Consider the following 17,878-nt stretch of genomic DNA (forward strand, 5'->3'; position numbering starts at 1 on the left):
ACGCCTAGCTGAAATTGTGCAGGTGCAACTGACACCCCCCCCCTGTCAAATATCTGCAGAGCTTCATATTATGAATTAATATCTTATGAGAAAAGAAACAAATCTTCTGCGTGAAAGTTTGATTTACACATGTAAAAGGTTCTGTGAATCAAGTCAGTAGTTCTCGTCTGTTGACCCTCCAGAACAGTCTAAAATATGATGCCACTGTACATGTATCTGTTAAGCACGAATACCGCAAAGAAACAATCATGTGCTCTGTGAAGCAGCTATGTCATGAAAAATCTAGAAGTCCATTCTAACCAATTAAAAGTATCATACAATAGACAGTTGGAGTCTTTGCTACGCCTGCTCTGCGGTTACAAAAGGTGCTATGATTTCCCCAAAAAAGTGACATTAGAAATGAAATATCACATTTGAAGTTTAAGGTAGAATATGAAACCCTGAACTTCACAAATAAAGGCAATACCAAATACTGAGCATGCACTGAACAACAACATAATTACTATGGTGGAGTAGTGATTTAATTCAATCATAATATAGGTTGAAAGTTAGTTTGGGTGGATTTGGGAATTTTACAAGAGTATATTAACAATTTTATGTAATCTTTTCGCGGTCTGTAAGCCTATCCAAAACATCTAAATCTTTATAGAGAAAAGTCGATTAACTCATTCTTTATTTTTTCACGTTTTACTTATGTTTCCCCACTTATTTCCTCTTTTATTCCACCCCTTCCTTCCCTTTGTTTTGAGAATCCACTAAAGCTTGCCTGTTCCCTTATCTAGATTATTATTATTAAACTTCTTGTGGTGCTAATATCCTTGCCCTTATTATATGTTTTAGCTACATTTCTTTTTTCCTAAGTCTTAGAAATTCCAACGGATTTGAGAATATTATTTTAAATACTATGGTTTATATATTTCAGATTGTGGTGCTTCTCTGCTAGCTAGCTGCCAGTTTGCCATGCTCTGAGTCAAAAGCTTTCTTGAGAACATGAATGCAAAATACTAACGAGGATGCAAAGTAAAATTGCTATTTGCGTTATGTTTTTTTACAAATTGAGTTCCATGGTCAGGGATGTCATGGAGTACGGGCTGTTTTAGAGTTGGTTTCAGAGGGACTCCTGACTGCGCTCGTGCCCACCCCAGAAACATCAGAATGCCAGGATGTCACATCACGCTGCGGGCAGCAAGCGCATTCAAACTATGCCGCAGTAGGAAGATTCGAGCCTCAGATCTTAGTCCAGAGATCCAGAGGCATTGTTTGGGGGTGTAAAAGTGGGAGTTTGGTGGCGGCAGCTAGCGGTGTTTGACACCTACGAGCACTGCTGCCAGGTGAGCTTGTGAGGATAGCAGCCACAAACATGTCGGCCTGCCTCGGGGAGCTGAGGAAGGGAGCGGCATGAGGCGGTGCGTCTGGTGCCTCCAGGGTATTGCTGGTTGCCTATATTGCTGTCTCGCAACTATTGCTACTGTCTGCCCCTGTCTGCTATGGTGGTGGATTTGAGGGCACTCAACTGATCCCCTCCCTATCGCAGAAAAACCTGTTTAAAAAACTGTGAAAAGGCCGTAATCCCTCAAGGATCCAAAAAGCTGGTCAACAAGAACTTTCTCTCACAATACCATATAACTTTGCTGTTGGTTCATTCATATATGTATGTATGTATAATATTTTTGGAGCGTAACTGTTACTCCAAGGAGTTTCCTGGTGCTAATGCAGAAGGGTCAACCGAGGTAGAATGAGTGGAAGGACTTAGAAACTAGGAAAGAGCCAAGTTTTGAGCTTTTATCGAAGTAAGGGGGTAACCTTGATGCATCGGAGTTCCAGAGGAAGTTTATTCCACGGGAGAGAGAAAGATCTGCCCCTGGACGTTGCCTTCTTAACCCGCGGAACTCTGGCAAGACCAAGGTTGGCAGAGTGCAGGTTTGTCCAAGTGGTATAGAACTTAATTCCAGCTCATAAGCTGCCTGGGCCAGTTCAGTATAAGGCTTTCTGGGCAAGAAGAAAAATCTTAAAACTGATCCTTTTTCTGATCGGGAGCCAATGAAGATCACGAAGAAGCCTTGATAATTGGAAATTGCGGGGTAGCCCGTAACCGTTGCACATAGCCCCGTTCTGGACCAGCTGCAGCCTATCAATCAGGTAGTCAGGTAGGTCTAAGTAGAGTCCATTCCCATTGACCTAACTCTCTGTGATCAGGGCTTGTATCACTTGTTGTCCAGCCATAAAGGACAGAAGATACAAAAACGTTTGCAGCATACGTAGTATGGCAAAACAAGGGCCCACTACAGAGTTGACTTGGGAGCGAAACAGTTGTCCTTGGTTCAAGCCCCTTGCCATCAATGTTGGATGTTATAGTCTTAATTCAAAAAACTGCATTTTTGAGCCAGTGGGATTAAATACTGAAACGTTGAAGTTGCACAAGGCCTATTTGCAGTCTACAAACTCTGAACTAAAGCCGATAAATGGTTGTAGGCCTAAGTTGGTGAGACCTTTTAATGGGAGGGATGATACAGCATATCAGTGTGGGGAGTAGGTGCTGGGTGTGTGGAGGGTGAGACTGCTAAACCTATGGTCGTGGACCCGATCTCAGAAGGGCTGCCTTCTGTGTATATATATATATATATAAATACCCAATGCTAATAAAGAGATGAGGCACTTCTCTGCCTTGGGACAACTAAGTCTGAACTAATGAATAACAAAAGGAGAGCAAGGGGAGATATTTAGAGGCAGGAAAAAGAAAATCCTATGTGCTAGGCAACAGTCACAACCCATATTCAGTAGCTCAGAGATGAGAAAAGTGGGGGCTATAGGCAGCACTCTGGGCAAAGGTAGTTTATCTGCCCCGCACCCTGCCAATCTTAATAAAAATACATGTAAGCAAAATAAAAAGTGTCTTCCTCCCCCCCCAACCCCGGCTCAACGAGCTGGTCTGGCTGGCAGGATACAGGAGGGGCAAAAGTAGATTAAAGAGTATCAGTGGGGTCAGAATGTGGGATCTAATAAGGAGAGTAAAAGAAGTGAGAAACCTAAAGGGGGTAGAAAGGTACATACTCCTGAGGATAGATGTGTCCCAGAAGAGGATCAAAGATCTTGTAAAGTCCTGGGGGTGTGCCCCTCCCTCCCTTGGACACAAGGAGGATTGGGGGAAGGAGGCAAACTTACCGTGAGTCAACCCTAGGAAACAGGCGAGGGAAAAGATTAAAGAAGCTAAATCATTTAAATAGGTGTCGGCTCCTCAAATTATTTTCCTCTTGCCAAAGTCTACACTCAGTTTCTACAACCAATATGAACCAAGTGTACTTCCTGGAAAACAGAGATGGTACGGCTGTCACAAAAATCCTGTTGTACTTGGGGTTAGTTAGAGTCACCCTTCTTAAAGCAGAAACCGAGCTAAAGCTCCTGGGGGTGAAAATATCTAGGGAAAGAGCTTTAGATAAGTTTTTCACCCCAACGCCAATGTTTTCTGAAAAGCATTGGATGCTTCGAGGCAAACCGAGTTAAATGGAGTCTGCAGGAAGATCACGTCAGACACACAGCAAAGCAGTGAAGGTAGACTTCAGTTTATTTTGCCCAGAGATTAAAAATACAGACATAGGTACATTCCCTTTGATCAAAATAAGTATGATTGCCGGGATTGGGATGAGGCTATGGAAAAGTGGGCAAAACTAAGTAATGTGAATTAGGGATGGGTTTCCCTGCACAACATCAGCTTGTTCTCCTGGAATTTTCATGGGTTAAACAACATTATGAAATTGCAGGTGTTTAGAGAAATAATAGAGCAGTATTCAATTTTGTGTTTCCAGGACGTATGGCTGTACAGAGAGCCTCTGAAGACAGGTAGCTTTTTGGAATAACATAGGTATGCTCCAGAGAGGAAGATCTTATATATTTGAGGAAGAAACAATCTGTCTCCCACCTGATAAATGAATGGATGAGAGGTGAGACCTTTCTCTGTCTGGAGAGACTTCCTAATATCAAGATGTGTCAAAGTCTCCAGAGATTTAGATGTGGGTTAAATCAAGTTCTGGAGTCTGAAAGGCATGGTATTCTGCTAAATGAAGAAAACATTTGTAAATGTGGTCTCAACATGAAATTGATATAATTCACATCCTTGTGGACTGTCTGTGGTTTTTAGCCTATGAAAGTCCTTTTTAAAACCCATTTTATAAACTATGATATTAAGGATAGGGGGCAAGTGAATAAACTATTGGTCAAAATGATATTTCTTTTTATGACTTGTGCCATGGGGCAATGTTTCGAGTCAAACTGAGATCATTTTATTGAATTGAGTGAAATTCTTTTTTTAATCCTCTATGATGTTTTAGGAGATGTAGACTTTATGGACTGGATGAACTGTGTTTTAATTTAATTTTATATTGTCTTTTATATTGATTGTTTTGTGTCAGACTCCTTGTTGAAAAGACAAAGGTCTAAATAAACATATGTTTTGACTAACTGACTTGTGTTTTTCTCCTGAGAGATTGTACACAGTGAAATGGGTGAAGAAAACTTCAACAATTTAGATGTTGTGTCCCTGCAAGAAAGCAGAAACGGTATTCTACGGGCTGCGCATACTCACCTTACTCCTATAGTGAACATACTAAGAAGATGCTTGCCTTGCAGCCAACCAATCAACATGATCAAACCTGGAAAGAGTAAAACAAAGTTAAAAAACACAATGAAATGTGTGATTATTCACGGTGATTCAAATATACATTGACTGGTACAATTCACACGTTCAACTTAGTAAAGGTCGGCACATAACATTTCCAGAAACAATAAGTGCGAACCACTCTAGGACAGAAAATGTCTCATTATCTAATTAAGGTAAATTATTTAACATGTTTTTATTTTAGAAATGTAACACAACCAGAGCAGCATTTTCCAACACATTCCCATGGGTGCATCACCTTTGTCCCCCACACCCTTGGCTTGACCACTTAACATGCATCCTTTACCATGCTGGCATGATGAGCATTTCCTCAGATAACAAGGGAGTGCTCAGTGACACTTCCTTCAGACAATTTAAAAGTGTCCTATCGCCAGGCAATGGTGCACCAAAGCCAACTGCCCGACTGGAAGTTCTTGCTCCCGATAAGGGGACTAATGGACTAAGTTACTCTCTTAAGTTCCGCAAATACAAGCATGAAGAGTCAATCTAGCAGTAATCATCCAAGTACAACTATTCAGCAACAGATGAATTCCTAGAACAACTCTTCAGCCCACTAAGAGTCATAGTTTGTTAAGTTGCCATTCTATTAGGATGGCACATTTTTGGTACTACTGGCTTAAATAGGTGGACTTTTCTGAGCTGCATTTTTTGACTCTTCACCCAACTGCAAGAAATACCAGTGACAAGAATCTAAGTAATTCACCCAGTGATGTAACAATACCAGTGAACAATCTGTACAAAGAATATGCAGGATCTAGATAATAGTGCAACCGATCAATTACAAAATATCCAGAAATCCCTATTCAGAATAACAGAGCACTTTATAATCCAATTTCAATCATTCACAGAGTGAGTATTACAATCTCTAGGCCTGAAGCCGGTCTCACTTAGTATTAATAATTCCATCCTTTCGAAAAGTAATACAATTCCAATTGAGTTGTTAGTTAATTCTACACCACATTTATGGTTGAAGATGAGGGGCCAAAGAAAAGACAACAATGACACAAATTATTTTAAAATAATTGAAGCTGCCAAAAAGAAATGAATCTCTTTATCTCAAATCACATTTATAACATTACTGGATAAAAGAAATACCTATGAAGAACTTCCAAACATTGCATTTTTAAAAATCTATTTCGATGTAGGAGTCATGCCTTTTCATGTCATGCTATGCTATCTTTCTTTTTTCACATAATGTAACATTTATTTACAAATGTGAATACTCTTCAATAAGGAGTCCATATCCGAGCATTGGTACAATATATGGATATATACAGATACAAAGGGATTTAATTTAACACTGGTGATCACAACATATTGCAGATAATCAAGGTGGAGTAACAAACAATTAAAGCTAAATTGGAAGCAAATTATGCCTTTTACTATTTCTACATACCAATTATGCAAAATGAGAAGAAGGAGAGTTGTTTTCCCAGCTTGTCCATGCTTTTCTGCAAAGGCGTCTTGGGGGTCTGAATAAAGGATAACATTTACATTAACTGTGCCGATCATCATTCTTGGTGTATATGGTCAGAGGGATGGTGTAATGTCAAAATCAAGACAGATAATCCCAAAGCTTTAACACACCCTCTCAATTATTGTGACAAACCCTTGCACAGCTCACACCAAATTCTAAACTGACTTTCCAACAGTTTCTTACATAACTCCCAACTGACTCTCACATTTATGATAACAGAAGCTCAAATGACCCTCAACTGACACTTGTATTATCCAAAACAAACCTTCCCAGCACTCCAACCATATCCATATCAAATAAATCATCATTGATGTTCAAAATGAACCCCACCATCCTCCTAACAGAGCCTTGCTCATTCACAATCAGAACCTCTGACAGTATCTCACCAAATAACGAACAGAAACTCACACCGCCAAGTTTCAAACAGAATACTAAAGAGTGCCAACTAGAACCTTGTAGAGTTCAAAACTGAAGCAAATACAGCTCACCACAGGTGCGAACACTGCTCCCAACATACCTATGGTGAGATACTAATAGGCAACCACAATGGTCCTGACAAACTGTTGAAAGTCCACACATAACTTCCAACAAATGCTCGCACATCACCCAGCATTCACGTGCAATCCCAAAACAGGCTCTCATGCGGCTTTCATCAGAACATAACACAGTTGTGAATAGACACAAATAACTTCCAAAGCACCCTTATATAACTCACAAGACGTTTCCCCTCACAAGCAACCCAACAAGCCTACAACTAATCCCCCCATGTGCCAGGACTTTCCTTTAAGAGGCCACAAAGACAATCTTGAAAGCATTTTACAAGGACCACCATACCACCTGGGAATAATATTATATTAGTGATTATCAAATACCAAAGCTCAAATATAGTCGTTCACATACCTCTTCTGCTTGCATCATTTTGAACACTTCTCCAAACTGAGATTTTTCCCCAACACCGATAACTACACCCTGCAGTTGGAAAAAAATCAACATGCTGTAATCCAGGTGGAGTATTTTTAAGTCCACTTGAAAAATCTGCTCATTCAAGGATTCATGTGTTGTACTACACTTGCCTTGCCCTTCCCATAACGCACAAGCGTCCCCATAAATGCAACATTGCTGAGTGTTGTAATATCTCCGGGTTCTGACAAAGGGCCATCAGTCTTACTGCAAGGCTCAGCTTCTCCAGTGAAGCTGGACTCATCCACCAAGAGATCTGTAGCCTGATGAAAAACAAAAAGACTGCATGAGCATATTTTATACTTGCTTAAAGGAACCCTGTGTTTTTGCTTAGGACTCTTCTTGGCTCGCGAGGGACTTTACCAACATGCACAACTCTGATAGCAAACTCTGATCAGTTGCCCCCCATCCCTGTTTTAAGCTATGTTCCCCATAACTCCAAGCCCAACTCAAGAATTCTCCTGTATGCTAGAGTGATCCCCATGCTAAACACATGCTGCTATGTTACATTTGTGTCATTATCATTATTATTATTCATGTATTTATAAAGTGATTTATTACTCCAAGAAGCCTTAAGGCACTGATTATGTCAGACCAACCAACTAAGCAAAAGCAGGATGTGGAGAGAACAGAGGCCAGGATGTGGTGACGCGATGGAGATAAACTATTGTTTATCGACAGAGAAGCTCAGTTTTGAATGCCTTCCTGAAGTGAGAATGCTTGAGCTACTCGTGAAAATCATGAGATCGGTGTTCCATAAAGTGGGCCTCGGATACCTCTTGAGCGTCACTCAGCACATGCAAGCTTATAACTTGGAACATATAATCAATGGAAATAAGCTAGTAGTGCCCTTAAAAAAAAGTTTCACCAGCCTATAGACATGTTATGCATAAGGCACAAGACTTTAGAACAAGACCTTTGTTTTACTGGGAGCTATAGATTAGTCCTGGGCGAAACTCGCAATGTTTCACTCCACAGAGTTCCGAGGAGTTACCCAAAAACTCAGTGAAAATCTTCAGAGTTACGCGAGTGGTGGTGCGTAGTGCTGATTTTTCATGCTGGGAGCTTGTCCCGCACTGTAAATTCAATGCAAACAGATCCCTACGGTACGCCAGAGGGTGCTGCTGCTTTCTGCTGCTTGAATAGATTTTCTACTAGAGTGGCAACTTTCTCAACATAAGTGATGGCGACCTGCTGCGACAGCCCGCTTTGAGAAATCTTTCCGGGAGGTGGGCTAGCACATGATTTTCGTGCTCTCCAACTTAGTTTTCCAAAAATCTGTACAATGGGCAAAATTCTGCGAACTCAGCCGGAGCAGAGTTTACTGCCCACCCCTATGACAGATGAGAAATGTTGGACCTGGCCGTCTTCAGGGTCAACCCCAATTTTTTTGCCTTCACCCCACCGGATTTCTGAACACATTTTTGTTGGCTTCAGGAGGCTGCTTACTATATCAATGATAAGGAGTGCTAAAGCGCTTATACTCTCTCCTGTAAGCATAGTAAAATTTGCTTAAACCCAACTGGGACATTTTATTTACTTGCAAGTCCCTAACAAAGTGGTACTACGTGTAACCAGCGACCGCTGAGCCTACTTCCAGGCGAGGTCGCCCCCACTCACCGCTGCTCCCGCCGACCCCTGCCTCGCGCTTTTGCCGCTTGCCTCGCTGCCTGCCTGGATGCCCCAGCCGCCGCTGGGCCGCCACTTTCCCGCCGCTGACTCCCGGCGGACACGCCCCCCTCCTGCCCATTCGCCGCCCCGCTCCCACCACCCAGCTGCTCCTCCCTCCCGGCTTCTTACTTATGCCGCCCCCACGCACGCGCAGCGTTGACGCGCAGCAGGCGCGCCGATTGTGCGCCAAAGGCGCGCCAAAGGCAAGCCCGTCTGCGCCCGTCCGCGCCTGGACCGCGCCCAGTGCCAGGACCCCTGGCCCCCGCCGATGCAAGACGACCCGACAGACCTACGACGACGCCGCCCTCAACGCACTCAATGCCGGCCGGAACCCCGCCTGCTGCCGAGCCACCCCGAGACGCATCCACGGACCCTTCACCTGCAAGGCCTGCAAGTTCACCTCCCTCCGAACCTGCACCGCACCCGTCAAGCCAAGCACCAGCAGCAACCACCTCAAGTGCATCCTGCTCAACACCCGCTCCGTCCAGACACGCCGTGGAACTCTGGAACCTCCTCGACGCAACATCATCAGACGTCGCCTTCCTCACGGAAACCTGGATGAACGTCTCCTCAGCCCCCGACATCGCCATCGCCATCCCGGACGGGTACAAGATCATCAGGAAGGACCGTGTCAACCAGACCGGAGGAGGCATCGCCATCGTCCACAGGAACACCATCCGCATCACGACCGACTCCAACGACACCTTTGCCGCCGCCGAGCACCTCCACTTCCAGATTCACACCGACCCAAAGACGACCCTCAGAGGCACCCTCGTCTACAGACCCCCGGGACCAGGCACACAATTCAGCGAAGACATCACGGACTTCATCAGCCCGCACGCCCTCCCCTCCGCCGACTACATCCTCCTAGGGGACCTCAACTTCCACCTGGAGAACAACAAGGACCGCAACACCGCCGCCCTGCTGGACAACCTCGCCAACCTCGGACTCAAGCAACTGGTCAACATCCCCACCCACTATGCCGGCCACGCGCTTGATCCCGTCTTCTCATCCAGCAAGCACATCACCTTCAGCCACTCCACCGGACTCCACTGGACCGACCACAGCTGCGTCCACTTCAGCTTCAGAAGAACCACGACCCACCACCACCCGCTACAGGTTCCCCACAGAAGCTGGAGCAAGATCACCGCCGACCAGCTCACCACCTCCCTCAGCCAGAACCCACCCGCCAGCACAACGGACCCCAACGAAGCAGCCCGCAACCTCACGCAGTGGCTGACCGCCTGCACCGACGACCTCGCACCACTGAAGAACCCTCCCAGCAGACCCAGAAGCAAGTAGGCATCCTGGTTTACCGACAAACTCAAGGACTCCAAGAAGACCTGCCGCACCCTCGAGAAAGCCTGGCTCCTCGACCAGACCACTGACAACAAGACCGCCCTCAAACACGCCACCCGCAAGCACCACCAGCTTATCCGCACCACCAAGAAGAAATCACTGAAGGAATGACTGGACAACAACGCCCATGACAGCAAGGAACTCTTCAGCATCGTCAAGGAGTTCTCCAACCCCAGCACCGGCAACAACGACATCACTCCGTCACAAGATCTCTGCGACTCCCTCGCCTCATTCTTCCACCGCAAGATCGCCGACATCCACAACAGCTTCGGCGCACCATCCACGCACCCAACCGTCGAACCAACGCCCCCCACCGCCACCCTCCGCACCTGGACCACGGTGACCACCGAAGACACAGCCCGCACGATGAACAACATCCACTCCGGATCTCAAACCGACCCCTGCCCCCACCACGTCTTCAACAAGGCCGACTCCACCATCGCACCCCAACTCCGGAACATCATCAACTGCTCCTTCAACAACGCCACCTTCCCGGAGAGCTGGAAGCATGCCGAGCTCAGCGCCCTACTGAAGAAACCAACAGCGGACCCCACCGACCTCAAAAACTTCCGCCCCATCTCGCTCCTCCCTTTTCCTGCTAAAGTCATCGAGAAGATCGTCAACAGACAGCTTGCCGCCTTCCTCGAGACGAACGGATCCCTCGACCCCTCGCAGTCCGGTTTCAGAGCCAACCACAGCACCGAGACCGCCCTCATCTCAGCCACCGACTACATCCGAGCCCTGCTCGACAATGGGGAAACAGCGGCACTCATCCTCCTGGACCTCTCTGCAGCGTTCGACACTGTCTGCCACCGCACCCTAGTTCAACGCCTCAGCAACATCGGCATCCGAGAGAAGGCACTGGAGTGAATCATCTCGTTCTTCGCCGGAAGAACACAGAGAGTCCGCCTCCCCCCGTTTCGATCCGAGGCTACCGAAGTCATCTGCGGCGTACCGCAAGGATCATCACTCAGCCCCACCCTCTTCAACGTCTACATGAGACCTCTTGCAGCCATCGCACGCCAACACAACCTCAACATCATCTCCTACGCCGACGACACCCAGCTGATCCTCTCCCTCACCAGAGACCCCGACACCGCCAGAACCAGCCTACACGAAGGGATGAAAGACGTCGCTGAGTGGATGAAGAACAGCCGCCTGAAACTGAACTCAGACAAGACGGAAGTCCTCATCCTGGGACCATCGTCCTCCGCCTGGGACGACTCCTGGTGGCCCCCCGCCCTGGGCACCGCACCCAAGCCAACAGACCACGCACGCAACCTGGGCTTCATCCTGGACTCCTCACTCTTGATGACCAGACAAGTCAACGCCGTCTCCTCATCATGCTTTCACACCCTGCGCATGCTTCGCAAGATCTTCCGATGGATCCCGACCAAAACCAGGAAGACGGTCACCCAAGCACTCGTCACCAGCAGACTGGACTACGGAAACACCCTCTACGCCGGAACCACAGCCAAGCTACAGAAAAGACTCCAACGCATCCAGAACGCCTCCGCCCGACTCATCCTGGACATCCCCTGACGCAGCCACATCTCCGGCCACCTGAGAGACCTGCACTGGCTCCCCGTCAACAAGAGGATCACGTTCCGGCTCCTCACCCACGCACACAAGTCTCTCCATGACCTGGGCCCCAAGTACCTCAACGACCGCCTGACCTTCTACACGCCCACCCGCCAGCTACGGTCTACCAGCCTCGCCCTAGCCGCCGTACCACGCATCCGAAGAGCCACCGCCGGAGGAAGATCCTTCTCCTACCTGGCGGCCAAGACATGGAACTCCCTCCCCATCCACCTTCGGCTGACCAAGGCCCATCTCGCCTTCAGGAGACAACTCAAGACCTGGCTGTTCGAGCAGTAGCGGACCCTTTCCCCCAAGCGCCTTGAGACCCTGATTGATTGATTGATTGATTGAACCAAAGGCTTGTAAATTAAATACTACTAGTTGGGTGATGAGGGGTGAACCCCCTGAAACTGGTCCTAGAATGCTTGTTTCCTGTTCAGAGAGGGCCTGGGTTGGCAGTTCGGGCTGGACTGTTCCCATTGGGCGCAAGGTCAAGACTGATTTGTATATGGTTGCGTCCAAACTGGAATGGCATGGAGAGCAAAAAAACGATGGATTTAGGCCCGGATATCAATACTGAGATCAATGTATGATATTGTTCTGCATTCTGTCCATCAATTCTTCTTTTTGCACCAGTTAGCCTGAAGCATTCATTGTGCCACCCACTTAAGTAGCCTGCCATTGCAACCTGTGCGGACAGTTTTTAACTGCAATTTCGACCTGCAAAATAAACCTTTTGCAAGGCCGGAACCTTCCTTTTTAATACTTATAAGTCACCCATAGGTTAGGCCCTAAACAGTCCGTAATGGAATAGAGGAACCAAAAATGATGCTTAAATTTTTTCAAGAAGGCGGAAAACCAGGCGCAACAGTTGGGAAAATGCCCACTTCTTTAAGCCTGAATTTATAAATGGAATGATCTATCATGTTAAACATGCAGAGAGATCGAAATGAATAACGCCCCTTCTGTTCCCCCATCCCCTAATTTTACTATTCCTTTCAGCTTCTCCATTGCTGTGAGGAGCACCTTCTCAGTCCCTGTTGGACCTTCCCTTTTTGCAGGGCCAACCCAAAAGTTTTGCTTTTCTCCAAGGCCGGAGTGGCCGTATCCAGCATGAGTATGAGTGAAATGTCCAACTAACTGTAACGTCCCTGAAACCTGTGTTTTTTTTCTGTGAATTTCTAGGGTTTTTTAAATGCTAATTTCTAACTATAACTTCCTTGAAACCTATGTTTTTTTCAGTGAAAATATATATATATACACTGACGAAGGTGGCAACGCCAAAACGCGTTTGTGGACTTGGCATATGTGAAACGCTATAATTAAAATATGGCAATGGGACTACGAAGAATGACTGGAGTGTCCTTAATTGATGAGTGGTTCTTGAGGATTTGAACTGTGTGTTTGGTATAATATAGGCACTCCACCGTGCGGTATATATATATATATATATATAACCTACTGGCAGTCGCCAGTAGGTAGTTATAGTTAGGACCTAGTTTCCATAGGAAATCCGCAACATTCTATTGGGAATAACTTTGGCGCCGGTTGTTGAATCTTCGCGAATTTCTCAAAGAAGATGGGCCGCTATGCTACGCTCCTTCCCTGAAAGTCTCGGGAAGACTCGTCAAGCGGGGGCCGAGAAAAATGGGGGTCCCAAAACGTGTTTTCCCCATGTTAATTTCCATAGGACGTTTAGACACGGCTACAGCCCGAACCGCTGAACGGAATTACACCAAATTTGGGGAAATGGTAGGGTCTGGTACGCAGATCACCCTTTTGGTTAAATGGTGTAAATCCCTCCAGTAGTTCCTGAGAAAATCAAAACAAAAAAAATATATATATCTGGGCAGAGCCTAACCACACATCTCATCGTGAGATCTGATTGGCTGTCAGCACTTCATCCAAGAAGTATTGGCAGCCATCTTGGGACCAATATACATGATAGCACCTCATTAAAAGGCATTGCAGTTAATAGACGGTTTTAGGACTTTAGTTACATTATAAATCATTTGTTGATGGTACCATACTCATTTTAGGAATTGTGGTGTGTTCTAAGGTGATTTTACCATGTGAAAAAGCCTTCTGCTGGGATATCATGAATCATGTTTGAAAGAAAACTATTATCTCATGCTTGTCCCACAGTGGTTTGGAAGGGGATCTATAAGCTAAACTGAAAGCATATTTTCTGTAAATTCACATTATCTTTCCCAGTCATGTGAGAATGAAGTCTGACATTCTCAGTAAAAACATGTACAACCAACAAGGACAGAGACTGTCAGTTGATTCCTTTGTGTTCTACTGCTGCTTCCCAGAGTGTTCTAAAGAACAACTAGAGCGCTAACAGTCCTACTTATTACAAAGGTATGGCACACCTGAAGCCATCTTGATTGGAATAAAGTGGTAACTCTTAAAACATTTAATTTAAAAAGGAACGAAATGAGGGGGTATATTTTGCCATAGAAAGTATGATTAGTGCTGCAGAAAGAAAAATGAGGGCACATTTTGAGTGACTTCTCAAATCCTCTTCTATTTCATTAAAAAATTCTGACATGCAGTCTCCCAAGATGGCCACCAGAGACAAAAGAGCCCAAATGTAGCCCAATTATCACCCAGATGTAGCCCAAGTATAGCCCAATGACAGAATGTCCAGAGTGTTCTAAAGAACAACTAGAGCGCTAACAGTCTTATTTATGACAAAAGTATGGCACACCTGAAGTCATCTTGATTGGAATAAAGTGGTAACACTTAAAACATTTAATTTGCCAAGGAACAAAATGAGGGGGTTCATTTTGCCATAGAAAGTATGATTAGTGCTGAAGAAAGAAAAATTAGGGCACATTTTGACTTCTCAAATCCTCTTCTATTTCATTATAAAAAGTCTGACATGCAGACTGAAACATGCACTTTGAATACCAGCAGCAGACTTCCCTGGTGAGCAGTAGTTTTACTACAGTGATCTAATGAGCAACTAGAGTTGCTAACATTCAGAATTTATGGCAAATGCGTGACACATCTGAATGCCTTCTTGATGGAACCAAAGTAAACAAGCATTGAAAATGCAATAGATCTCGCCCTCGTTTAAGTTAAAGCCATTCTGTTTGTAATGAGGTGGCTTTTTAGCTTTGCTTTTATTAGAGTTTTTCAAACTTTCATGTAAATAACATGCATATGTATGCATGCATTTATATTTGTATTTATATAGATATGCAGATTATATATGTGTATATATGTATGTATATATATATATATATATATATATATACATACATATATATAAATGCATATGCATATATATGCATATATATATATATATGTCTATATGTGTGCGTGTAGCGGGAGGTAGAGAGGTAGAGGTGTAGAGGTAGAGAAGTAGAGGTAGAGAGTTAGAGGTAGAGAGGTAGAGACTAGTAGAGAGAGAAGTAGAGAGGTAGAGAGTAGAGAGTGAGTAGTAGAGAGTAGTAGAGAGCAGTAGAGAGAGTAGCAGAGAGTGAGTAGTAGGGAGTAGTAAAGTGAATAGTAGAGTGAGTAGTAGAGAGTGAGTAGTAGAGAGTAAGTAGTAGAGTGAGCAGCAGAGAGTGAGTAGTAGAGAGTAGTAACGAGTGAGTAGTAGAGAGTGAGTAGTAGAGAGTGAGTAGTAGAGAGTGAGTAGTAAAGAGTGAGTAGTAGAGAGTAGTAGAGTGAGTAGCAGAGAGTGAGTAGCAGAGAGAGAGAATAGTAGCAGAGTGAGCAGTAGAGAGTGAGTAGTAGAGAGTAGTAAAGAGTGAGTAGTAGAGAGTGAGTAGTAAAGAGTGAGTAGTAAAGAGTGAGTAGTAAAGAGTGAGTAGTAAAGAGTGAGTAGTAAAGAGTGAGTAGTAGAGTGAGTAGTACAGTGAGTAGTAGAGAGTAGTAGAATGAGTAGTAAAGAGTGAGTAGTAGAGAGTGAGTAGTAGAGAGTAGTAGAGAGTGAGTAGTAGAGTGAGTAGTAGAGTGAGTAGTAGAGTGAGTAGTAGAGAGTGAGTAGTAGAGAGTGAGTAGTAGAGAGTAGTAGAGAGAGAGTAGTAGAGTGAGTAGTAGAGAGTAGTAGAGAGTGAGAAGTAGAGAGTGAGTAGTAGAGAGTAGTAGAGTGAGTAGTAAGAGTGAGTAGTAGAGAGAGAGTAGTAGAGAGAGAGTAGTAGAGAGTGAGTAGTAGAGAGTAGTAGAGAGTAGTAGATAGTGAGTAGTAGGAAGTGAGTAATAGAGAGAGAGTAGTAGAGTAGTAGAGAATGAGTAGTAGAGAGTGGTGGAGAATATTCCAAAGTTTGGTACAGCACCACTTGCACAACAAGTCCAATCAAATCATTTCACTTAGAGTTCTTATTGAAGCGCTGAATCTTGGTGTATATTCAAATGCTTTTATTTTCCTTAAGTTTATGATCCACAGCCAGCCGACGCGTTTCGTTCTGTTCAACAGAACTTCTTCAGGGCGTTCTTATTTCCTTCAAGTTATGTCGGTATCCTGTTGTCATATAACTAGATATTTCTTCCAAATGTTAGACGAGTCGTAAGTACATTCTTATTCAAAGTGACTAGGTATCAATTTTACCCGCACAATTCTGGCAGACTTGAGTAATTTATAGCATCCTCAAAGTCAGTCTTTCAAAAATTCCAAAGTATAGGACATGATAATCCAAATCCAAATGTTTCTCTAGAAAAGTCATTTTCGTTCGGAATATCGGCGTTTGGGCAGATATGACCCACGGACACGGTTTATGACTTTTCTTGAGAAACATTTGGATTTGGATTATCTTGTCCTATACTTTGGAATTTTTGAAAGACTGACTTTGAGGATGCTATAAATTACTCAAGTCCATGGATGCTGCTGGGAACGCCCCCAGCAACACCCATTGCACGCACCTTTAACGCAGAACACTGCATTAAAGGGACTGATATTTATCAGGCAGGATTACGCCACAAAAAGTGGCTTAGTCCTGCCTGATAAATATCACTCAGTCTTCTGCGCCACCGGAACGTCACAAAAAGTGACGTTCCGGAGGCGCAAGGGGCTCGTAAATAAGGCCCCATAGGTTTCACACTCGTTATAGTTAGGAATTAGCATTTAAAAAACCTTTGAAATTCACTGAAAAAACCATAGGTTTCACACCAGTTATAGTTAGCTGGACATTTTACTCATACAAAACCATTGAAATTCCCCGTTATAGTTAGTTGTATTCACTATAACTCGCGCGCCCGCAATCCACTGCTGATGATGTCACATATTACATCATTCATGACATGGTCAGTGACATCACTAATGACATCTCAAATGACATCACTGATGAAATCACTGATGACATCATCCAGTGAATGTGGTTTGCTTTGATATTTAAATATGTATTATAAATACACTACTTTGCATTGAAGAATGAGTGGATATATAAATATAAATGTGTGGATGGTGGATTTAGTAATAGTGTCATTGATTGTTTCCTTGACTAATTTGTAGAGTCTCACTATATATAATGTGTAACTACTAAACTGTGTGAAAGTCTTTATTGCTTCGTCTTAATAGCTATGTTAAAGACTATATTTGTTTTTGGTTTCTTAACTGAGTATTTGTATGGGTAAATGAATGTCTATGTGGTTTGGTGGGGGGTGTGTGATTGCCAAACAATGTGTGAATAGTTCATTCAGTAGGTATATGAGGTTAAGACTACATGTTATAACAGTTGTTTCAGTGAGTGTATATGTTTATGGGAGTGGTGGTGATGAAATATTTCTCTCAGTGGTACATCTCCATTAAACTTGAAAAAAAAGACAGTGTATGTGACAGTTATATCTAATTAAGTGTGCCTAAGACTTAGTGATTGTATGAGTCACTATATGGATAACTGTATACTTGTAATAGTGATTTTATAACACACTAGTGTGAGTTACTATCTATATAAATAGAAGAAGTGGTGTTTGTATAAGTGTGTAGGTGAGTAAATGTAAGTATAATCAATTGTTTGCATAAGTCAGAAGGATGTCTTTATAAGTGAATATAATGTGTGCTGGTGTGTAATGTTGAAATAGGCATATAAGTATATTTGATAGTGTTCTGTTGATTATTCACTGCATATAACACTGAATCTATAGGTAAGTGATTAGATGTGTGTATAGTTCTATGAATAACTGAGTGGGTGTTTAGAAATTTCTAT

The 17,878-nt window shown here is 44.0% G+C and overlaps 1 protein-coding gene across 1 annotated transcript in view; it reads right to left on the bottom strand.

The window, feature by feature from the left end:
- The window catches only part of ATP2C2 (ATPase secretory pathway Ca2+ transporting 2), a 371,780-nt gene that overhangs the window by 97,056 nt on the left and 256,846 nt on the right, over nt 1–17,878 (bottom strand). The window contains exons 8-11 of the mRNA XM_078670787.1: nt 7,223–7,372; nt 7,050–7,118; nt 6,069–6,144; nt 4,580–4,646 (exon numbers count right to left, since the gene is read on the bottom strand). Coding sequence (XP_078526913.1) covers nt 4,580–4,646; nt 6,069–6,144; nt 7,050–7,118; nt 7,223–7,372 — 362 coding nt within the window. The remainder of the gene's footprint in view (nt 1–4,579; nt 4,647–6,068; nt 6,145–7,049; nt 7,119–7,222; nt 7,373–17,878) is intronic.

The sequence above is a fragment of the Lissotriton helveticus genome, chromosome 12 (assembly GCF_964261635.1).
Source record: "Lissotriton helveticus chromosome 12, aLisHel1.1, whole genome shotgun sequence".
Classification (NCBI taxonomy): Eukaryota; Metazoa; Chordata; class Amphibia; order Caudata; family Salamandridae; genus Lissotriton; species Lissotriton helveticus.